This window comes from Monopterus albus, unplaced genomic scaffold (genome assembly GCF_001952655.1).
Source record: "Monopterus albus unplaced genomic scaffold, M_albus_1.0 scaffold150.1, whole genome shotgun sequence".
Taxonomy (NCBI): domain Eukaryota; kingdom Metazoa; phylum Chordata; class Actinopteri; order Synbranchiformes; family Synbranchidae; genus Monopterus; species Monopterus albus.
The window spans coordinates 443,015-468,462 of record NW_018128030.1 but is presented as its reverse complement, the minus strand read 5'-3'; the positions used below and the strand labels follow the sequence as shown (position 1 = coordinate 468,462).

Below are 25,448 nucleotides of genomic sequence, written 5' to 3'. Positions count from 1 at the left end.
AGACACTGCGCACAAGGAATGTTTGGATTCTGATTAAAATCTGACATCCGATTAATATGTTCAACCATAAGATTTTCAATACAAAGCAGAATGGATATTGATTTGGTTCCTACAGTATGTCAATTTTCACGAGGTGGTCAGTCAGGGCCTGTAATTAACGGGATACTGTAGCAACAGAACTGTTTCAGCATGAAAGTCCTCCTGGGTATTGCTTGTTGACATCTCCTGTTTCTAATAAGGCACCTGGCCTCGTTTTGACTGGCTCCGGTCAGGAGGTGACACCATTCAATAAAGTCTTTGTTTGCTGAGTCAAAGTGTGAGCCAGTAGTTCATATCCAGGGTGACAAAATACTCACTTTATTCTTTGAGAAGAATAAAGAAGTTTGGTCAGTGACTTAAAAGTAATCAGTGAAATAAATGATCCAGCTGTTAATCACGGCCTAGTGTGTTTTTCTACTGTAGCAGTTGGTCGTACAGATATTTACAGTATCAGATATACGAACAGCCCCGGCCGACCCGGGGCCTTTCTGTGCGGAGTCTGCATGTTCTCCCTGTGCCAGCGTAGGTTCTCTCGGGGTATTCCGGCTTCCTCCCACAGTCCAAAGTCATGCAGCTTAAGTTGACTGGCGATTCTAAATTGCCCGTAGGAGTGAGTGTGAGTCGTTGTTTGTCTGTAAGTGTCAGTCCTGTGATAGACTGGCAACCTGTCCAGGGTGGACCCTGCCTCTCGCTCCAGCCCCCCGTGACCCTATTCAGGAATAAGCTGTATGGATAATGGATGGATGGGTGGATATAAGAACTTACTTGGGCCATACTTCTCCTAGGTTATGTTACCGAGCCAATGCGCCGTTGCTCAGGTTGACTTCAAGGTGAGTCAGATTTCATTTAGATTAGCCCTCAGTCCTAAATGTATGCATTTAACTGAGCTCCTCTCATCCCCTCTTGCTTTACATTTCTACAGAGTATGTCAAAGCTTTTATTTCAGTCAGAAAGCAGAGTAGAAGTCTGACCTGGCAGGAAAGGCAAAGGGTCACTAAACTTCTCAAAGTTTTTTACACACTCTGGCCACTTACTGTACAATTTAGCAACATAGTACAATTGCCACAAGTACTGTTGTGTGAGCAATAAAACAGTTTCTCCAGATGACCCAAAGCAAAGCACCTCTAGCCTGTTTGAATCTTGCTGCCTTTCCCGTTCTTGCTGTGTGAGCAGCTGTGAAAGCTGAATGGACAAAGTGTACTGAGGCATGTTTGGTCTGGTGTTTGGTTCTTCATGTTTGTACGGTATTGTTTGACAGGAGAAACACAAAGGTAGAAAATGGTATCAAAGTCAAGTCATCTGTCCATTTTGTGTAGAATTTTCTGTTTTCACACTTGCAAGCTTTTCATTTCCTGTTACTTTTTTTGTTTATAAGAAAGAAACAAGCTTGGATAGAAGGCAATAGATACAGTGGATGCCATCTTCTTCTGTCATTTTAAGACTTTTTTTTGGTCTTTTTTCTACTAGGCACAGTTTCTGGCAGAGGCTGAGTAGACAGAAGAAAAACCTATTCATTTGCATAGCATTATGCTTTGCTCCCCAAATGAAATAAATGGAAATAAATTCATACTGTTACTGAATGAAAATACACTCCATTGGCAGTTGGGTACACCAAGCCTGTATTAATGCAGTCTGACCCAACAATCCTGCAGTAATCCTCCTTCATGAAGGTGATCATGTCCAGGTTTGGTTGTACTGAAATATACAGATAACTGTTTCTGTTATTTAGCCTAGCTGCACCGGTAGAAATGGGGTGGACAAAATAATAGAAACAGCTGTCAGTATAACGACGCAGTTCAACAGCAGCACTCTCTACAGTACATGTTTCAACAATGATCATACAGAATCACTACTTCTCTATTAAAGTCTAAACAAAAACTGAACACTATGAGTTTCTTAAAGGGAACATTTATTACAGGACTGTTAGATTGGACTGCAGTAGTTTTGGCTGGGTGTACAGTACCAAATAAGTTGCCAACTGTGTGTAACTTGATATTATAACTAATTACAAGGCTTTTAAATTCAGTTGCATTGATTAGTCTATTGAAATGCAGCTACTTTCTGACAGATGTGTTGATTTTTTTGGCAGATGTGGCATGTAGCCCAGTTGCTGAGCAACATACAATTAAATCAAACCAACAGGGCCAATGAGTCCAATTACTTTTCAACTAAATGTTAGAGCAAGTGACACAGGTAATTTTAGAAACACTGAATCAATAGAAATCGATGATACCTTGCACAGCAGTCTTAGAAACAAAGTATGTGGATTGTTCATGCACAAAAGCTTCTTAAGAAGTGTGCAAATAGCAAAACATATTCAGTCTCACTGGTAAAATGCCTCGCTGGTGGGAAATCAAAGCTGAAATTTCATCAAAATAAAATGCGGCAAAAAAGGTGTCGTGTTTCTCAGTTGAACCCTCCTGAACTACTTCTTTAATTTATTTCATTTTATTTAACAGGAAGCTCCTGTCAACTAAAACCCACCAAATTCAAAAATTAAAGCTGGAATTGCAGAGTTAATGTTTTATATCCATTTCTGTCTTCACTTCTCAGTTTACATTCAGTTTCTGTGTTTGAACCAGGCAGTGTTGTTCTGGGTTTCTCTGAACAAAGACTCAAGCTTTGACTCATTAACCTGTAGGAGTTTTATTTTTTTTTTTTACTTCCTGTGAGATTATTTCAGTCTACTTTCCTGGCACCAATTTAAACATCAAGGGCAAATCCAGAGGGAACGGACACTCCTCTCATTGTTTCCATAATTTTGTGATTGAATCTGAAAAAATGTGTATAGTTTTACATAAAATGCCTGCCTAATGCTGCTTGAATTATAACTGACCATCATCGCCTCTTTTTCCATTAATGACCTTCTTTCCATTAAAATTCATTTTAAAAGTAACTGTATATCTTCGGATAGGCCATTATCTCAAATCATCAAAGTCCTTGGCCTGCTGCCGAGAGTCTGGAACTCTGGAAATGCTGAGAAAGAAAAAGACACATTCAGCTTGACTTCATTCTGCCTTAGGCAAAATAAATTTCAGTCATAAAAATGTACTGTTAAACAAAAGTTGTACTGCAGGTCAAACTCCAGCAGTTGCTGATTGGCAAACAAGTGGTTGGCGGTATCTTATTTTAATAAAATATCATGAAACACACACTTAAAGTTGTTTTTGTGTAAGAAGCCAAACAGGCTGAACTTTTTGGAAAAGTCTTGTAGTCATTAGTTTTTCTTTTTTTTTAACGCTGTGTGTAGGGTTTTATTACATTTTGGTGTCAAAAACCATGAAATAGACCATGTTATGAACTGAAAGAAAGTTATTTTGCATTAAAATTACAGCTGAAACAATTTGTCAATCAACAGGAAATTCAGCTTTCATAATCAGCTGTTTTTAAGCAACATCAAATTTTAAACATATCTGTGATGCTTTATTCACACAAAGTTGTCCTCACAAACAGCCCAGATTCCCCTCTATCAGGCTGTTTTACTAGTTAGTAACCTAAAATCTACATTATTCATGAGTGTGATGACTCATCTTCATCTCCAGCCAATAAGATAAGAAGAGATAAACCTTTATTAATCCCACAAAGGGGACCTAATCATGACCTAATAGGACCTAATGAATTGTAGGGTCGCTGTTGCTCTTTTTCTTGTGTCATGGCTGCAGCTGGAAAAGTAAGACAGAGATTAATGAACCAGCGTCTGATCCTCCATGGGAAGTAGAGGAACTGTTGCTGAGACTTCAACTGGATGTTTCAGTAGGACTGTTTTGAAATTTCCTAACAACGTAATCGTCATTTTTTTCAGATGCAGCCTGAGGCAGCTGGTTTAGCTTTAGCTGTCAGGGTAGTGCTGCGCAGAGGCTGGACTCATCCTTGCGTATCCAGTAGTACACCCAGGTGTGATGCTACGTTTGGCACCCTTTCAAAACCATGAAGATAGATTTCAGTCATGTGACACTAGAGGAGGACCTCCGCCATCACCCTCATTCATCTTAAAACTCTTTTTTGTTTAGTTTTTGTTTTTATTTTCCATCATATCAGCTCTTTAAGGTCCAACTTTGGTTCAACACTATGGCTAAATGACTTTTAACTGGCTATCAAGCTGTTTTTGAGCGTACTGTTTACTATAGAAACTACTTGGCAAGCTGATCTCAAATAAATGTATAAATGAGTGCAGGTGTGCTGTCAGTGTGGCAGATATTTTGTTACGGCAGGTAAAGTGGTGAGTAAATCTTTGCAGCTCAGACTGCGCCATGATGCCTCCAGGACGTGTATTTGACCTTATTTAGTTCTTTGCTGGAAGAAACCACCTGATAACCCCAAATTCTCCCCATTATGTCCATGTAAATGTGACACATATACAGCAGGGACCCACTTATTTAATAATAAAAGAGGCGGTTACATCAGATTTGGTATAACTTGATGAATTAATGATCATGAAGTGAAAAAATAACCCAAACAAACTTTCAGTGGAAAGTCTGTCACTTTCTATCTCTTACTAAATTCATTTCTGTGAAAATGAAAGCCATTTATTTCCAAAATGTATTTCTCTCTCTGAAATTAAGAGAAAAAGTCCTGTATAACTTTTCTAACAGTGCATTTTCAATGAATAGTGTGACCTTTTGGGAAACACTCTAATTTGCTTTCTTGATGAGAGTTAGATAATAAGACCCATACCACTCTTAAGTCTGTACAGTAAATACTGTGTGTAGCTTAAAGAGCAACAACAGGCAGGCTCGGCCCAAAGGGAACAAAGTCCACCTACCAGCACCTTCACTGTGTTATAACTCTTTTTCTTTAACATGCTGTAGCTTCATGCATGCAGATGAGAGAGTGGTCATCAAGCTTCTCATTTAAGTCTCTGCAAGGTTATTTTCCAAAATGAGAAGCCGTTACTTTGATTATTCAAAACTGGCTTTGACGTATAAAGTACCCAAAGTCAGATGATTTTCACTGGTCTGAGAGTAGTTTTCTGCAAAGTGTGACTCTGCCCCTCTCATGGAGTCAGACTTGTATCTGCAGCACTTTGCTGCAGTTGAATCCCAAATGTCTTTGGACAAACCACCAAGTAAAGAAAACCACTTGTCAGACTGTTGGTTTTAATATTTCTTAAAATTGCCACGGTCTTCCCAGTAAGCAAAGAAATTTACAGCTTGACAAAGTGGAAAGTTTTCTTCAGCAGCATGAGTGGTTCTCGATACTGGCCTGAACCAAATAAGATTTTCAGACGCTTGTGTCAGTGTCTTCAGCATGTGCGTCAGGAGAGGTTTACTTGCATGTCTTCTGCTGTGAGAACACAAATTCACCTTCACACAATATCACCGCTCACCCTTCTGTGCTTATCTTACCGTTCATCCCTCACAAGTTCTGTAGTTTCAGTTCATTTCAAAGAAGATAAAAGTTTAGTTGAGACATCAACTGAGCTTCACACATATTTTTTAATTTTACTAGATGACTTGTTTATTTAAAATTCCTTGTTTTACCCATAAAATATATTTTGTCCTGTGGCAGCTTTATTGTATAATGCAGATGTTCATAATTTTATATTTTGATTAACAATTTCAATAACTTGGTGGCAGATTTAAGTCTGTTTGTGGTTTTGTTGCCCCACTGAAACATTTCCAGACTTGGGATCATCGTTGTCGTTGATGTAGAGATGCTTGAGGAATATTCCTAAGTTCCGTTTTCACTCTCATCCATCCTGTATTTGTTTTTGCATGTCTGCTGTTCATCGCTGTCATTTCATAATCGTTTTTCAATAATAAGGCATTTATTTTGGCTACATGAAACACATTCATCCACTTTCTTTCAAAGAAATCTTAGGGCCCCGTGGCCACCAGGGGCCCCACAGAAGTGCATGTTGCCAAAGTATTTTAAGGCTCCATGTATTTTTCTACACATTTCTCTGTCCTATTTACCAAATAATAGTTGCAGAAGTAAACTACACTGAAAACCAATTTAATCAAATTGTTTTCTTTCACTGAGGCTGGGAGATAAAATTCTTGTCAAATTTGGCATCTTGCAACCATCTAGAGCCCTTTTTGCACAGAGACCACAGTAAACCGCCAGTGCTTTGACCCTTCGACCAGCAGCTTTAAATGTGTTTTACACAAAAATTACCAATAATTATAATCCAATATTATATTATACAGTAATGTAAATGTGTTTTGAGTACTTTTACCTTTAGTGCTAAAAGTACGTTTTGATGCTAATACTTTTGTGCTTTTACTAAAGTAGCCTTTTCATTTCAGGACTTTTACTTGTGTTTTTACATTGTGGTATACCTTCTTCTACTTGGGTAAAAGATCTGAGTACTTCCTCCACTACTGGTGACCTTACACTACCACAAAGGTCATTTGATTTATCCTGCATTTTGTGGTAATTTCATGGTCTGTTATATGTAGTTATGCTTTTTTCCAAATAAGGAGAGAACATTGTGGATGAGAGTGTCATTACAAATTTAATAGCACAATACTATTGTGGTGTTTGAAACTCGGCTCTCCACTTTCACCCAAAACACACGCGGGTGCACAGTTTTAATTCAGTAAAGGCATTAATGTCAGTACAGACAGTGTTCATTTAGTTTAATCTAGCCAGTACATATCTCCTTTTGCAGACCAAGCATGCTGACTCTAACTCTGCGTTGCAGCTGGGTAACCAGATTCTGAGTTTACACGGACATGAGCATGATGGGTGACACAGTGTACACAACTCCATTAAAGATCTTAAACCCATTATAAACTTTAAAGTAGTGCTAGTATTGTGTTTTGAATTCTAATGGAGAAACAGCAGAAGATGGATGCTTCAAACAACCTGATGTAACACAAACACAGCATAATAATTACTGCAGCTCTTTTGTTAAAGTCGATAGTAGCAAGAAAGAAAACACGCACATTTCAAGTCTGCTGTTAAAGTGCCTCGCACAGTTCTGTCTGAAGATCTAATGTTCAGTCATGTAAATATGATCATTACAAGAAGGTATTACATTATGTATCACCCAGAGGGCGGGTTTGATTCATGGTGACTGACACGACCTCCAGAACACTTCCACTATTCGTGGCATCTGTATTTGACCCCTCTTACACCTGCACTGGCCCATTACCAGACTGCAGCTGACCGGAATCAGTTTTACCTTGCTGATTCGTGAAAATAAGGCCCTCAGTGTAATGCCAGTTTTCTTTTACTGTAACATAGAATAGAAGAAATGTGTTGGATAAAGTTTTTACAAGCTGACAATCAAGATATCACTACAAGAACTGGCACATACCGCATGAATACAGTAGAAAATAGTTAATCCAACCTTTCTGGCCTGATCGTGTGGTGTAGAGAAAGTGATGCATGGATGTGTATTAAAACTGTGGCTGCCCTGCTCTGCAGTGCACTATAATGTACTGATGTGATGACACTCCATTTAGGGGTCAGTCAGTGTTCTGGAGATAAAGGAAACCCTTTGTTGTCTTATTCCTTTTGTCTTCTCCTCACAGGACACTGGGAGGCGTCCAGAAGAGTTGTTGAATCCGGCTGAATATGTGAGCTACCAGCACATCAGCAACATGGAGCACTTCCCTGAGTCTCGGCCCGCCCTAGCTTACCCTCCGGTTGCCTTCTTGCCTCAGCACCCCTACACACAACAACCGTCCAACGAGCCCATGTACTCCAACACCAACGTCTCAGCCTCTGGCCCTCAGGCTCCATTCACATTCCCCAAGGAGCAATCCGTGTGACATGCCAATAGCTCTTAGCTCTGCAAGACACAACAAGTTAGTGGCACAAATGCGTCATGGAAAACAAAGCTCTGCCAAACACGTCCGTTCCCAGCTCACTTCTGTTTGTTCAGTAAGCTTAAAACTCTTGTGGGCGTCCCCCTGTCATGGTGAGAGTGTCTGTAACTTGTGGCCCTTAGTCCCCTGTGTGTCATGCACTGCTTGCTCCACTGGAGCTGTTTGTGGGACCCTGTTCACCCTGTGATGTTAGCGTGCCCGACACCGACTGCTCTCCTCCAGCCCTCTCTCCTTCACCTTTCACATGTGCCCACTCACCCTGTCTTTGATTGCTTCCTCACCTTTTGCCAACTGTCTAAACCAGGTACACAACATGCCATCGTGTCACTACTCAAATCATAATTTTTCACTTTTTTTTACAGCTCCCATAGTGATAGTTACCTTTTATAGCAACGTGCTTCTTTTGTTTGTTTTCTCTTTGTCTGTCAATCATGTGCTTGCTTCTTTAAAAGTGATATATTATACTATATGTGTGATTGGATGTGCTCTGTTCAAAAAATGCCATTTGATTTGTAAACCTAATTATCAATCTATAATGACATGGACTTCCCCTTTAATGACAGTTAATGACAGGGTTGTTATTGGAAGATTTAAATTGGCAGTCTCTCAACTGAATCCTTCATTACTTTTCATAATGGCTTTGCTGTTACGGACTTTGACTGGATATTTCGGACTATTAGAGGCAAATGTTATCCTCATTAGCTACAAAGAAAAACAAAGGGCTCGAGATTCAACCGTATCTGCTTTCTTCCATTTCTCCATTTATTATTATCCAACCATGCTGGTTATTATTATTATTATTATTATTATTATCTACCAGTAGTTGCCAAAGACATATAGTTTCATTGTCTTTTGTCCATTATTTTTCATGCCACTGCTTACATTCAGACTACACTGCTTAATGGGAGATAAACATAATTGATTGGCAGTGTGTTACACATTCCCAGTTTACATTATCGCTTTGCCATATGCGGTATTTTCCATATCTGTAAGAGAAAATGTGAGCTCCTCACAGGGGCTGGTTTGAGGCTCATGGCATTGTGGGTCCTTTGTGTTTGTGCAGAGTTGTTCTTTATGTAGGTGCAATAGATGAAGACAATCACATACTTGGGTTGTCCTGGGAAAAAGACACAGCTAAAGTAGTTTTAAGTTGCTCTACTCATACTGTACGTATGCACCTAGACTTTTTCAAGGACAGCCCACACATTTAACGTATTTAAATATTTTTTAATTGATTTTTAGTAATATAGCCTAAAGAGTTTAGAAACACTGAGTAGAAAAGCTTGCTACTGTATTTTTTTAGAAAATGCTTAGTTATATACGATCGTACTCCTCTGACTCTTAGTGTCCATTTGAAGCTGTGACTGTTAATTTCAGACCATACATAAGCGGATGTGCTTGACGAGCCAGTTTTAAGAAGCTGCCTCACACACACAAATCCTCACCACACATTTGCGTCAAAATAACGTTCACATTTTTGGCCATGTCAGATGTAAGAATAATGGCAATACCTGTGTTTGTGCTCAATGTGAAAAAGATCCTTGAGGTGTTGAAGGTCATTTAGTGTTTGCTCTTAATGGTGATGGTTAACTGAGCGTGAAACTTGTGAGACTTTTTCCTGTGCTCACCTTGTCGTCTTGCATTGGCTCGATATGTGTGCTAGCATTTAGTTCAAGCAGTGGTCTCCTGTTGGAACTGCTGAAGGAGTTTGATATTGCTGTACCTGCTGTGTGAAAAAACACTGACACACTACTTTGTCTTTTTGTGACACATTTACTATTCGCAAGATCCTTTTTCATTATTATTGTTATTATGATGATGTAAGTTCTTTCTGCAAAAGATGTTTAAAATTGCATTTACATGTATTCACTTTCAGATCCTTATGTTTTCATTCACATTGCATTATTTCAAATGTCCTGAAGATAGCTACCATGTTTGTTTCCACCCTAGACCTTTTTTCTTTTGTGTTTTGTAAGACTAAATTTTAGTTTTTTTAGTTGTTTTTTTTACATACGTACATACAGTATATAGAGTTTGAGCACATTGACTTGTAATGTACATTTGTGGAAGGATAAGGCCTGAATAAATGTTAGGGTTATGAGCTCTTTGGTGTCCAGGGAGAAATGATGTGAAACAATTTAACCTGTTTTCTTTCTTTTTTTAAATTTGGAGTTATGTTGTAAATATTAACAGTGTATCTGATGTGTGAAAAATACAAGTCATGCAGTTTAACATTAAACTTCACAAACTACCGGTGTTATATTTGTTATTTTATTGAGATAAATGTCAACACATTTAAAGCTGCATTAATATTTTTCTTTTTTATTTTACTTTTTGACACTAGGTGGCAGCAGAACAAGCTGAAACTTCACCTCATAATGTTGATATGGGTAATGTGTTAGCCAACACTATGCATGCAGTGAACATGGTGCAACACTATCTTTCATTCTGGCACCAGTTTCTAGTCATGAGTGTACTGTAAGTCCAATATTTTAGTCCCTGATTGAATTATTTGTTGCTAATCGTTCCACTATTTTCATGATCATTCCCTGCCATCTACAGGTGGATGAGTGTGATGCTAGCATATTAGAAAATAAGCTACAGGAAGTTATATCAATAGCACAGCAGGGAAGTCAAGAGGTGCTGATCATTCATTGTGGGATCAACATTATGACTGATCCCTTTCATCTTACATACAGATATTTGAGCCAGTACCAATGTGAAATATCAACTGGTGCAGCTTTAAAATGATATAAATGTCTGAAATGTAATGGGAATTTTGTAATTTTTCTGTGAGATTTACTTTAGTGGCATAAATTGCAGTTGTTTTGCAAATTAGACATTTTAGTACAAAATCTCTCTGTTAGCATCTGTTGATTTGTTTGCAAACTGATTATACATCAGGGCAGAAATGTCACCTTATACAATTGATATGGCAGCTGTTGCAGGTTTACACATTCAGCAAACTCAGGGAAACATTATCATTCATTTGTCTACTGGATGAACCCCAATATTCACTCACTCATATAGTGAAATGTTTTAAAATAATGTTATAATGTAAGGTGGATTTGGCTCATGCTATTATATACAATATTTTACTTTAATGTTAATCCATAATATTTCAAGTCATTAGTCAAACAGAGCAATAATCAGCTGCACTCAGTTGTTACTGGCCAGTGCCAGAGGAGAGATGTGGCTGCTGGAGAGAGTGTAGCCTACAGCAAGACACAGGAACAGAGCTGGACACAGTCAGACCTGCATGAAAAAGACTTTAAGCCCAAACAGATTTTTGCCATAAACATCTATTATAAACATTAAAGAACATTTCCTGAGCAGCACATAGATTCAAAACAACTCCTGGGTATGTTGAAGCTGAATTATTTGGCCCTTGTAGCAACGTATCTTTCAGTTTTAACATGTTCATATAGCAGTTGCAGAATGTTGCATCTACCAGTGGATTATGTATTCAATGTTATGGCCTTTTAATACCAATGAAATCTAATTTCTAAGAAGTAGAAGTGTGCTGGAGAAAGTTCCTGCAGCATCTTGACTTTAGTACCCATAATGCATGGGTATTAGTGCCTCTCTCTGGCCGTGTCGACCAGCTCCCTGGAGATATGATTGGCACTAGAATACTGTAATTCAGTATACACAGCGCTTGATAAGACTCGTAGTGGCTTTTTCACCTAATGGTTCAAACTGTGGTAAATCCACATCATAGCTGAATGTGTGTGACACTCAGGAATTTTTTTCTTGATAGTTTTACAGCCATTTCTACAGAAGGCAAAATGTTTCTCTGGCTCCCAGGGTGTCACATGACCTTCAACTGTGGTCATCAAAAATCCCAGTCTAGTGTTGTATTGGAGCTGTATGGGGGATAATGTGGATATGTAATGTGGCTGGTTCCTTGGCCATAGGCAGCATGCCATTTCAAGTGCATGTTCTTATGACTACGTGTTGTGTTTAAGGAATGAATTTGATCTAGCCCTGTTTCTGCTCCTACAGTTCTACTGTGAAGGCCATTCCTGTAGTATAGTGCTCAAACATACAAATGTCTTTTGTACCCATGCCACTAAATGGCTGTAGATTTATTATAATTATTTAAAATTTGAGCTTTTTCCCTCATAATGGTCATTAAGATACTGAGGCAGATTCCATTAACACGTCAATGCTATTACAATATATTATTGTAAAACAATGGCTGTCTGGAAGTGCTGGAAATGTAAATGGGAAAAAAATGCACAAAGGCGCTTTAAAGACCCTTTAAGGTAATGCAGTCAATAGGGAAATTAAGAGACAATGGATAAACTAAATATTTAACTGACACAATAATGTTCATTTGTTTTCAGCACTGTTTACTCTTGAAAACTGTATTTGTTCCATGCTGAACAACTGACCTTTTTATGAACCATGTCTAAACTCTCTTACTGCATTTTTCACTGTGCTCATATTACATTGATTAGCAGGCCTGCTATTTTCAACATAAAGGCTATGTCATTTGGTGTTGGTGATATTTGTTGCCACTGTTGATGTTTTATATGCTGTAGCCTATATAATAGCTAACTAAAGTTAGTCCACCACCCTAAATTAGTGTCATGATTCCCCTGGACTTCCTGTTACAGCACTTTTACTTTATGCACTTCCACCTTCCTGCCTGCACCTGTTTTGTAGCAGCTTTACCATTTCCAGCCAGTTCCAGTTAGTCACTACTGTTTTCCATATGACTGATCCCCGGGCTGGATTCAAATAGCCAGCTAGCTTCATACTCTTTTTGCTAGTGATTTCTTTAACAGAGACTTTTCTGCACCTGCACCCAGTTTCCATGTCTGGACTCAGCCCCTGGGACCCTTGTTAGTTTGCCCTTTGGACTCTCAGGTTGTAGACATTTGTTTCTCCTTTTCTGATCAGTTATCCGTTTCCTGTTCCCTGCTTGTGTTACTGTGCCTGTCCTTTGGTTGCCCTCTGTATTCTGCCCATTGGCCTTTGTGAGTTTGTTTGTAATCTCCGTAGTGATGTTACAGCAGCTCCGGTTTTCTGTTTCCAACTGTTACTTAGTCTACTCCCTGCTTCAGAGTGTAAAGTTATTCACTAACGGCTTTCTTTTCTAGCCCTTCACTAGTTGTTGCCTCAGTGTTTGCCTGTGCCTTTTGTTACTGTTATTGTGTCCTCGTAAGTTAGCCTTACTATTTGCTTTGCTGTGTTTTCTGAGCAGCCTTGCCATTTATTTCTCACTATCTCCTGAGTCTGTCATATTTCCTGTCAGCAAGCTCACCTTAGTTTGTCAGTTTATACATATGGTCCTGTTCCCCCTGTTCTCACTCTGAGTCTGCATTTAAGTCCAGTGTTCTCAAACCTTAGCTTCACTCAGGATAGTAGCCTCATATTCGTGGCCCCTGGGGTACAACAAAATGTTTAGCCATTGTTTGAAAGTTGCAAAGTTCATTATTCATTCGGCTGGGATTTAAACAGGTCTGATCGACCTAAAACTGTAGCATATCATCAGTACTGAACTTTGTGTCTGCTGGTGACTTACAAACCCAGTTTCTGTTCCGTTTATCACATCTTGGAAACAACACTATTGGTGTATATTTAGTTTTGTTACCGTTTTTACAAATAGAAGTAGTAAAGCTGCTCCAAATGGGATTAATAAAGTTGTTTGGGTTGTACTGAAGAAATAAGAACTTCACAAGTATATACACAGTCTTACAGGCAGCTGAGTAGTTCAATGTCACTCTTCTGTAAGGCACATGCACCTTTTATATTGTGCTCTATTATCAGGTGATTGTTTCACCTTTTTCCCACCTTCTGCTGATTATAATAATAAACCAAATATTGTACAGTAGTACACAATATGTCTGACCTTCAGGCTCAACTGAGACAAGTTTTGTGTAATTAAACACAAAAATAAATGCAAAGCTTCCAATTAATTTCTTCTTAATTACTTTTCTGTTTTCCTTCCTTCAGAATAACACACAGGACAATGTCTCACAAAAGACTGTACCTGGTGTCTGGAATGTAAGCTTTTTTTTTTTATTTGACACTGTAGAATTGATGGAATAATATCTTCAAAAGACACTGTATGCAGCCAAATTTTCAAAAGCATATTTTGGACACAAACGTTGTCACAGTGAATACACTGACAGTTGACGGAACAAGGTAGATGTCGGCTATTGTGAGGCCTAAATGAAATGAAAGCTACCCTAACCCTAATGTGATCAATTCTGTCCTGTTAAAACCCTACACTGGTGGTGCTGTGTATACACAGTATCTGTGTGAGCAGTAAGAGCAGCAGAATATCCAACTCGTAACCCCATTTCCTCATTACCGAAGGGCAGGTTAACTTGAGTCCTTTTCTCCTGAGAGATGCAAGAATCGCTTGAACTCATCCTGAAAAGCCCACTTGATTGGATTGGGTGAAGTCTCCTGGAACAAATCCTCTGTCACATTTATGTAACATGTCGCTCTGCTCTTCTTTTACTCTTCACTAATTTACTTCGTCTTGCTAATATCTGTGTAACAGATATCTCAGCAACACAGTCAAGAATACCAAATAAAATGTATCAGAATAGTGCAAGATAAATGAGCTTTTTTTTATTGACACCCAAGAGGCTTTGCTTTTATTCACTGTGAAAGACAAAGGTTTACAATTTTAATTTAAATTTGCATTCCCCAGTGACTTGAGTAGTAACTGTGTATGTGGTTTGCTTGACAACACTACAGACTCAGAAAAAAAAACCTCTACACATTACAACCTCACATATGCAATTTTTGCTGCAGTATCTCTGTGGTAAGAATAACAGCTCCTTCAAAAATGTATGACTTTTATGCAAATGATTCATATGCAAAGGCAGAATTATTTATAAAGCACACTTCATACACGGAGGCAATTCAAAGTTCTTTGCATAGGCAAAGAGAAACATTAACAGAATTAAAACCTATAAAAGCAGAATGAAATCAGTTGAGACAAAATGAAGATAAAACATTGTTAAATGAGATAAAAATGAAAACAAATAGACAAAACAAAAGGTCTGAAACATGACCGTTGTACTGAATGCAACAGAGAAAACAAAAGTGCAGCAGAGAAACCATTCAGTCAAAGGCACAGGAAAACGGTTTTTAGTTTAGACTTGAAAGTAGTAAAGTTGGGGCACATTTAAGGTCATCGGGAAGCTTGTTCCATCTGTGTGCAGCACAGTAGCTAAAAGCAGCTTCGCTCTGTTTGGTTCTAGCTGACTTCCCAAGGATCTCAGAGCCCTGCTGGCTTTGTATTCTTCAAGGAGATTTTTCAAGAAATGTATTTTGGCTCCATACCACTGAGTGATTTATAAACTAGCAGTAACACTTGAACATCTATTGTGTAGGTAACTGGCAGCCAGTGTAAGGATTTAGGAACAGGAGTGATGTGCTCAGTTCGCCTGGTTCTTGTTAATAAAGCTCTGGGAGTCTGTTTTTATAGGAAGACCGGACAAAAGATGTCTGCAGTAATCCAGCCAGCTAGAGATGAAGACATGAATGAGTTTCTCTAAATCATGTCTGGACATGAGACTTCAGAGTCTTGCTATTTGTTTGAGATGATAAAATGTTGATTTAGTTCTGGCTTTGATGTGACTGGTGAAGCTCAGGTCTGATTCACTTTAAAGATTTCTAACTTTCTAAGTTTTTTTTTTTACAGCTCTGGAATCAAGCTGAGCAGTAACTCTAGTTCTTTTGTCTTTGTAGCCCATAACATCTTCTGTCTTTTCTTTACTTACCTGCAGGAAATTTGGTTGCATCCAGGTATTTACTTGCTCTAACCACCGAGTGAGTGAGTCACGTGGTGACAGAGCCAACTAAATATGAAAAAAGCTGATCTGATTTTGCCACCTCTACAAGTAGTATTACAGCAGTACACAGATTTAGTATTGCACTTCTAAAGCACAGTCAGACATGCGTGGACAATTTTATTCTAAGTATCAAAAATCTGTGCAGCTTAACCAGAGAGAACATTTTAATGCATGTGTTCTTCTGCCTTTTTAAACCAGATACCTACAATACCCACAATGTAAATTAGCAGCAAGTTCAGTTTGAGATGCGGGTGGATTATGCTAGTAGCAGCTAATGTAGCATCAAGATGCTAGCCTCAAGCTGAGATGAGGTCTCTTATGTCACACTCCTCATTCCCACATACAGTATTTTTCACTTTCAAACTTGTAGTCTTTGAACCTAGCCACTGCCTCAAGTGATATTTGACTTTTCATTGCTCCACAAACTATCATACAATCTGTTCTGTAGACCTGAATCAACAACTCTATGATACAAGTTTCACAAAGACTGGATATTGCAGGCCTATTGTGCTGAATTGTATAATACTGAACAAGTTCTTCCTAGCTTTTTGTCCACCTCCTGTACCTTGTAGAATAAATAAGACTGGTAACAAGCTCCCTGGTTACCACACAATGTGGCATAGCAACAAGCGAAGCTAAGCTCTGGCATGCTGTATGGGAATTATCAGCACACCTGCAACATGTCTGTGACCAATTACACTGCCAGGATCCAGGCACCAATTGTGTGTCCAGGCTTTAAAGAGGTCTCTGTCACACCCCAAATCAAAGACAGGAGTGACCAGGAGCATATTAAAAGAACCTGAAGTTATATATATATTACAATAACCAGGGGGGAATGCATTATTTGTGACAGGTGTTTAGTAGATGCATAAACAATTCCATCTCATTACATTCTCCAATAAGTTGGATGAGGCAATTTCCTTTGAACACTTGACCTTCCAGACAAGCATATTAAATGCATCTGTTTTACTCTGTGTGGGTGTGGGTGTACGCTCATCTCCTGTGTGTGTGGACTGGTAATGCATCATGCTGCAGATGGACCTCTGCTTTTACTAAAACTTCAGCAGTCAGAATGGATGCAGCTCCTCTGAAGATGCAGGAAACAGAAACAGACAGTAAGCTGCAGCTCAGATGGGCTTTATGCTCATTTTTTTCTCATCAGCTCTCTGCCATATTTTAATACTGTGTTAAGCTCATTGGGATGCATAGAAAAGAAAAGAGAAACAGAGATGAAATTGACTGATTCGCTGCTTTGCACAAATGGAAACGAATTCCATGTGACATTTCTCAGCAGAGGGAGATGGGTCCTTTCCTCACAGTGGCCACATCCATAAGCATTATTCCTCCTTCCATGCATCTTCCCCAGCCCGTGTAGTAAAGCCTTTTCCCTTCTCCTAATAGCATATTGTCAGGAGAGCAGCTCTGGGAGGCTAACTTTGGCTGAAGTTTATTGATACTGCGACTCAAGTTTTGCTAACTGATTCATATTATCTGGAAGTGGTTCTCTTGTCTGGCAATTCGTTTGATATGACAAGCCAAATAATGAAAAGGAGATAGCATTTTTGGCCTGAAGGGATGGAGCGCAGAAGCAGAACATTTAAACACCCAGGCTCTTTTCGTTCAGTGCAGCAAGTTACTCCTGGGGATCACACAAAATCCTCTCCCACAATGAGACACACAGATCTGCTGCTCTTCACAAAAGCCACAGACAGTAATGGATGTGATTATCTCTTCTGCCACACTGGCCACTGACAATTACTAATTACTTAAAAGTAATCATTTCTCTCTGTCAGTCTTCTGTGGTGTTATGTAGGGGAGATCAGTATGACATCATTAATGAAGTGATTGCATCATTAATAGTCCACTTTGGAATTATTTGTTTTACCTTTGAGTGATTCTTTCAAATACACTTTGCATATTCACATCCATGTAAAATACATACAGCGAATTATGGTAACAAATGTTTATTAAACTGAGGTGAATGTGCATGCTAATAACTTTACTAATATGAGTCATGTATAGGAGTAACACAGCTGCTGTGTTGGAATCCCTCTAGGTTGCACAAAACCCAGTTTAAAAGTGATCCCAGTTAGTGACCATGACTGACACATTAATGCATGTTTTTTCTAATGTGTTAAAGCAAAAGAATTTGGCCCTTATTGTCATGATTATTTTCAGGTAATTGTTGGTCAGCAGCTCCTTCACTGAACACAATTTGTTCTGCACTGTAAATGATGAAAACCCTTCAGTGATCTCTCTTCAAACATGATGATACAACAGTTTAGGGGCTCGGCTTACGAACAGAACGCCTTTGTCACCAGAGGCTACATGTTCCTTGATAGGACAGACAAGTTCTTCAGAAAATGGGAAACCTGTTTTTAATCTTGTTAATGTCTCTTAAGGAAATGTCTAAGCTCAAATCTTTGTCTGTGCCTTTTGTGTTTACTATGCTGTACTTGTATTTATTGTCATTACTGCTATTTTACTGTAATACTAATAACCCATTCTGTGTATTTGTAACTATGGCTACAACACAAAGCACCTATATTTATTTTTAATATATTTTAATTTCCCTTATTTTTGTTTACTGAATTGGAAAAGGAAAAACAATATTAAACTTGATATCCAGATAAATAAATAATGGTAATGGTAATGTCTTGATGTTTAAGTGTAGTGAACAAAGATATTGAGCGATTGTATTTTGGCTTCACTGTTATTTCATTGTAAGTAGTGTAATTGTTGTAATTGTTTTATCTCATAAACTTCTCTCCTTAAAACTGCCAATCGAGGTCACAGCTACAGACATGAGAGCAGCAAAACTGACACTCCCATAGGTTTCTAATCATACCCATCGCCATTGGGATTTTTTGTGACGGGGGCGGGGAGCAAAATTGCTTCAACAGAAAAGCTAGAGAAACTAATTTACACGAGATGAAAAGCATAAAAGAGCACTTCTGTGCAGGGATGATAAGCCTTCAAGGCCACTGCTAGAGCCTCAGGACAGTGCTCTGGTCTCAGTCATATGGACACTTTTTCCAACTACCTGTGTCCATCATCGTCTAAGACACGGTGTGGGGGGGGGGGGGGGGTTAGAAAGTAAGTCATAGTGGGAACGAACAAACAAGGGATTGTTCATGATCATTCTTGAGACATGGTAATATTTTAATATTTTGTTACTGCTATTATCAGGGCAGTGTGACTGAGCTTTTACCTCATACATGCCTACAACACTCCCACGCCACCCCTCACCCCCTGACCATGGCAGCCACCTGCCCTAACACAGAGAAGGGAGGTGCATTTTACCAAACTATTAAGCTTGATTTATGGTTCTGTGTTGAATCGATATATAGCCTATGTGAGTGACCTACGCCATTGTGAGTGTCTTGCGTCTGCGTTGCCCTGCCATTACACTGCCAAAATGAATGCTGGTGGTGGGGTTTCTATGGTGCTGTGTTGCATTTCTTTGCCACTTACTAACAATGGTGACCGAAACTGAGTCGGTCACAGAGTTAAAACTACCAGATGTGGAGCTGCGGTTACTTTTACTGAAAGGCAAATAAGAGAGAAGATGTTGGAGGAGATGGTCTATGCAACCACTGAATTAGCTGAGGCAGAATGAGAAGGTTTTTCTGTGCTTGTCTGGCCACTGAGAGACATGAACAAGGAAATGCAATGCAACCAATCACAGTTGTTCCTGTCTGCCTCTCTGCGACATTTCTGGAGAGGTGCACGTCAGGCTAGGGTGTAGGGTGCAAGGCTACGTTACCTGCACCAAATCTATGGCATCGATTCAGTGCAGAACCATAAATCAAGCTTTAGTCTGAACGCCTGCTTATTCTTAGCTAAGACACTTTAAGCTAATTTACCACTTTAAGTCATTGTACTGCAAGTCTGAATAACTGTATGAGCTACAACACTTATGTAGTTAATGTGAAGTTAAACATTATCATCTTCTAGCACTTGGATTTAGTTTCTTTTTTACAAATTAACCCAGTTAAGATTTGAATTCTGACACTGGTGCAGTGGTTGTTGTTGTTGTTGTTAAAGCTCCTTTTCCAAATGTTGCTATTTCTTTTTCAGTCTCCATTTGTATTACTCATTATTTTTTTATAGTGCTTTGTTTATTTGTACTCTACACCTTATTAAAATGTCATAATGAATCATGAAGGTGTAGCTTAAGATGGGTTTTTAAGAAATATCTGTCATATTTTTCACAGTGTAATTTATACTAATATAGGGAGTGACTGGCAGGCCTTTATGGTCTGTAGCAGTGGCAGTAGGAAGCACATGTAGAAACATGTTGCAGTAGAAAAAATATAGATTTTTCATTTGAGATTTTCTCCTGATCTGTCCATTTTGGTGCACCGACTGCTGGTTTTCACAGAAACTGTACAGGAAAAGACATAAAACCACACAGAGACCAGATGAAACTGTGTTTTCAAGTCTCTGTTCTTGTGTCACTCATCTTTTTTCGATGGCACCAGTCCAATCTCAGCCACTTTGTGTAAACTCGGCAGGAGCTCTGGCTCCAGCTGACAATTCCACAAAAGGCTTTCATCAAAGTTAAAATATGATGGCTCCATTTGAAGGTGACATAAAAAAGCATTCATTCCACTATGCAAAAATATGAAAATCAGGTGCTTATTAAGCAGCAGTGGAAAAAATGAACTTAATATTTTAGATATTTCTGAGTTCCATACCAGATTTGTCTTTTCATTCATGGTCTCTAATCAAAGGATTAACTAGAAATCCTGTTCAAAAATGGGACTCCTTTCATTAAATCTATTAAAGGAATTTAATATAACAATAAAGAGAGATCTCATAGTATGTTTCATAACAGTTAATTTATGCAGACCCTCTGGGGTCAATAAAAAGACATACATTTATAAATTCATCTGGCTGTCATTTACTGTGACCTTAAATTTCTTATTTGAGAATGTAATAAAAGCTACTGATAAAAAAATAAACAGTGCCCTGCTTATCACCCTTCACACAACCTGGATTTAAACCAGATCTGGTTGTGTCGTCCTGTTGAACCTGCTGCCACATCAACATGGAAAAAGCAGGCTGCAAACCTCAATGGGATTTTACCTGGTTAAATTAGGGTTAGATTAAAAAAATAACCATAATTGGCAAATGTCAAAGAATAGTTATTTTTTTTGTTCTGAGAGCTGCTATCACTGCTGCATTATATTTCAGGGAGCTTATCTAAAACCAAGTTAAACACGCTCCTAAAAGAGAGGGCTGTATCATTACAATGAATAAAAGCACTATTATCTAACTGTGGATAATTACTGTTAACAAAACGCTGTCACAGTGCAAATCCTTCTGCACCGTATTTAGCCATGTAATGTTATTTAATTAAACCTAATGGTCATCTGGCTTTGAAATGTCATTTCTTATTCAGCTGCTCTTAAAATGTGCCTGGGTGGTGACCTCCTGAGGTTAAGACGGTGATACATGAGCCTAGTGGTTAAATTGACGTCTGACTGCAGGGTTGACTCAAGATACAGTAGAAAATCCTTGTGTGGGATGAGAAATGTTGATGTCTGTCATAGTAGCTTCTTTAGTAGCTACCACCAAGGTGCCCTTAAGCAAAGCATCAGGCTTTAAGTTTCAGAAGTGGAGCTCATCATGAGAAGAAAGGTTTTATCTAGAAATGCTGAATAGCTGCCGGTAGAGAAAAACAGGGGGCTTCGAGAAATCTGGGAAATATTTTGAAAAATAATGAATCACTGTGAGCTAGATGAGAAGATTGATAGTACTTTCACATCTGTCCCTGTAATACAAATCTGCAGCCGGCAGGTGATTAGCTTAGCTTAGCCTAAAGACTGGAGACAGAGAAAGAAATACCCTGAACATGCAAAATGTTAAGTTTCTAATCAGTGAGATTTAGAGGTGCTGCTGGGATGATTACCGTTGTTTGCTGGTTTGTTCACAGCATAACTTAACAAACAATGAATGGATTTGGATGAAATTTTTTGAGAGGTAGGATAGGGCCCATGGACCAATCCATTAGATTTTGGTGCTGATCCGGATCATCATTCATATCCAGGCGCTTTGCATGGGAATCTTCACCATTGTGAAATAGGGCCAATTTCAATTTGTTTTCTTCTAACTCCAGACACAATGCCTACAATACTTGGATAACACTAACATCCACAAGAGTCTGATCGGGATCCAAGTAATATTCCAGATGTGCTAATCCAGAATGTTCACATTTATAGAGCTCATGGAAAACTGGCTACTGTGAGAAAACAAATGATGCTGCAGACTTGAAGCTGAGACTGAATTCTAGCTGAAACTCTGCTGACTGACTAGGATGTCAACAGATTTGATGTATCTTGGTGTATCAAAAACTATTGAGCAAGATCCTGAAGAAAGCCACCATTAGTGAAATATCATTTTTCTTGAATAACTTTTATTGATATGAATGTTATTCTAAATGCTAGGGGTAGGTTTTCATGTTCAGGGAATCACATTATTAGGGTCAAACTGTAATGGAAATATTGGTTTTAGGTGGAATGACATTATGGGGAAACTGAGCTGCTCTGGCAAATGTTTGCACAGAGTGCTGTCTTCTTTTGTTATCTTTTCTCCTATTTTCAGTTTTTGTGCTAAACTAACCAGAAGTTAAGTATTCCTGGACTCACTGATACCATGATAAGGGTATGTAATCTAATAAATAACATATTCACATTTCTAAATGTTGAGGACTGTTAAGCAAAAAATCAGAAAGAACAAACTGATTTGTGAATTTTTACTCTTAACACACTTTACGTAGTGTTTGTACTTCAGTTTTGTGTTGTTATACAAGCTTAATGTATAATGAAGCCTCTTCACTGTCGAGGTATTTCTATGTTTTTCTGGCAAAATTAAGGAACAGAGGCACAGCTTAAGTCATCAGGAAGTGGTGACACTGGTCAGCGGCTCAGGTCAAATGAAGGAAGGTCATGTAATTCGATGCACGACTGAGGCTGCTTTATCAGATCAATAAACAATGTCATCTGATCGAAAGGAGAAACAAGGCAATCGAATGTTTAGCTACACACAAACTATTTTAGTCTGAGGGAAATAATAATGCTGTCATCATCAGGGCCTCCATACTGAAAGCTCATTTAATCAGGGATACATAAAATTGTATTTGTTCACTGTAAAACGTGACTATGTGGTCATCATGACACAGTGGTTCTGGGTCAGACAGAGGTGGGTAAACAGGGGAAGATAATTTCTTCTGGAGTACCAGACAGCCTGTTTAGACATCCACTTTTAGATTTATAATGCTTGTTGTCGGTGTGAGTTTGTGGATAAAGACTAGACTTATGCATCCTATAAGCTTCATCTTGTTCAGACCTGTCTGCAAAAATTGGTGCATTTCTAGTAAGAACAGCCATCTAGTGAGGGCCTGTCACTGCTGTTCCTCTTCTGGCAGCGTACCTGTTACCTGTTTTTGTATTTGATGATTTATGCTTCATTGTTTCAAGCAAAGTTCTTTATACTGATGGTGTTGGATTTAAAAAGTAGGGGCATTGAATCAGGGCCCCACGGTGGGAAAGAGACATCCAGCAAGCAACAAATGAGTTCAAGCTTATTAAAGAAAGCAGACTCCAGTAGGCAACTCAGAATGAGGAAATCAGACTTTATAGGCTGTAATATTTTAGAAATACAACATAAGGTGTAGAATAATGTCACTAGCAGCTGGTGCGCTACAACAGCTGCAACAGTTTAGTGGAATTGCCCGAGAAATTCTAACTCTACTTTTCAAACAGTTACCCTGCAAACAATAACATGAAAGACTCTGTTTACTGCACCTTTTTATAAAAAACAACAGCAGTGTATTACTTCAAAACATGGCATTGTTTGAGTGAATTTGATATCTTTTTTAGCAGGTTAGCAGGGTGAGCAAAGCAAGTCCAAAAACAGGTTATTATACTCTTCGTTATCTTCCAGAATTATACCATCACAACAATATGAAATGACTGTGGTGTGAGACTAACCGTCATGAAGGCTGTTGGTACATTATGTGAAGCTTAGTTAGAGTTACAGTGAGTAATCCTAGCATAAATAAGTAGATAAAGATTACCCCAAATTAAGAATTTAGTTCATTGTTGGCTGTAATTAAATGTATAAGGGTCTATACTGAGTGAATTTACCTGTATGGACCAATGACAAGACAGACACCTACACAGCAAGCAGCAGTCGCTTGTACTTCTGGATTCATTGTGGGTGACATTATGTCAGAGTCCGCTTTGGCAGCCACTTCCTTAAGCTGGACCACTTGTCACTGGCTTTATGGGATCTTAAGTTATCACGAGCCAGATTAATCAAGTTAATAAATTGAGCCAGTTATCTCAATGCTGGGCCATTACTAATTGACAGGCAGCTAACTTCAGACTGATAGACGAGGAGCTATTTCATGAATTTCAAGCTAAGAAATGCTAGCATCACTGCTGTAGCTCCAGTGATGCAATAAGGTTGAGTGCAGAAGTTTCTCCAGCTTCCACAGCATCATTAGTGTCACAGCCAGAGAGGACAAGGCAGCAGTGAAGAAGAAGCTGTGAGGTAGTCTTAACATTTTCTGTTCTACAGTATGTGCAGTACAGCATAAATGCTGCGTATATTTTGGTTCTGCCATGAGAGATAACCTTGTGCTTTTCATAAATTGGACGGTCATTGTGTGAAGGCATACAACACATTTTACCAATAATTTGCCATTAATTTTAATGAATTCATTATATTCAGGAATCTAATTAACCCATGGGCAAATTATTGAAAAACATTTGACTATTAAATTATTATGTTCCATTCAGATTTCATACAGTACTCAATAGTTATTATGCACTTGTTTAAGTTTATCCTGAACCTTTCTCCTAGTTTTCTAAACATGTTTTGCTCTTCACAGTGTTCCACCCTGCAAGCTGTGACAACCCAGTTGACTGTCACTCAGTTCACGCTTGTGCTGTTACTTTGCTCTTTATTCCTATAGTGCCTCTGACATTCTTCATGGCCACATACAAAAACTCGCTGTGTCCAATCTGCAAAGACAAGAATGTCTGCGTGACTTCTACAGTGTAGAGTGGGGGATCAAAATCGATATAATCAACATCTTTTCAAATTTTCTCTGAGTCATCTGCACCCATAGAATTGGATTTCACTCTCACAAAACCAGTATCTCTGGCAAACACTTACAGCTGATAGCTCACGTGGGGGAAAAAAGCTCAAAGCTACAAGGAAAGTATCATTGCTACTGGCAGCTCAAAAAGACACCAGAGGCCATAACATGATGCAGCTGTACACTGCAATACTGTTTTCACTATCATCAAGTTTATTTTTCATGCAAAATGAGAAGGTGGAGTGGGTATGAGATCGACTGGTTATCTGAATGGACCTTGGAACAAGTAAATCTAGATTCAAGATTTATAAACTTGTTTCAAATAAGAAGCAGACATCTTCAAAAACAAAAGCACATTCGGTGCACTAAAGATCCACTTGTTTGCTCTAGGAATTCATTTAGTAAACCCATATGGGCCAATTTTCCAGTCGCTTCCAGTTAGCACTTTAAGCTGGACTACAATCAGTAGCAGTTTGGCCCAGATGATTGATAAACTCAGTTCAGTAGTCCCAGTGGTGACCGACCCATGTGGGACTGGCCTTAGCTATGCAGTTCTGTCCTTTCACCCCGGAGCCATTTGACTGGTCCACAGTTGTTCATTGAGCTAGAAGGCCTGCTGTAGGCTCTACAGATGACCCTCTTGCTCTTTATACTCTCTTTAGATCTGTCGTCATCATGTCTGGTAAATAAAACTAG

The 25,448-nt window shown here is 38.8% G+C and overlaps 1 protein-coding gene across 6 annotated transcripts in view; it reads left to right on the top strand.

Annotated features, from left to right (window-relative positions):
* The window catches only part of nectin1b (nectin cell adhesion molecule 1b), a 210,704-nt gene extending 200,683 nt beyond the window's left edge, over positions 1-10,021 (top strand). For 3 of the 6 annotated variants that reach the window (XM_020614714.1, XM_020614716.1, XM_020614718.1), the window contains one exon: positions 7,521-10,020. In XM_020614714.1, coding sequence (XP_020470370.1) covers positions 7,521-7,760 — 240 coding nt within the window. In that variant the 3' untranslated portion in view covers positions 7,761-10,020. Of the gene's footprint in view, positions 1-7,520 lie in introns of all 6 variants that reach the window. The other 3 variants (XM_020614715.1, XM_020614717.1, XM_020614719.1) reach the window with 3 other exon arrangements.
* The last annotated feature ends 15,427 nt before the right edge of the window (positions 10,022-25,448 follow it).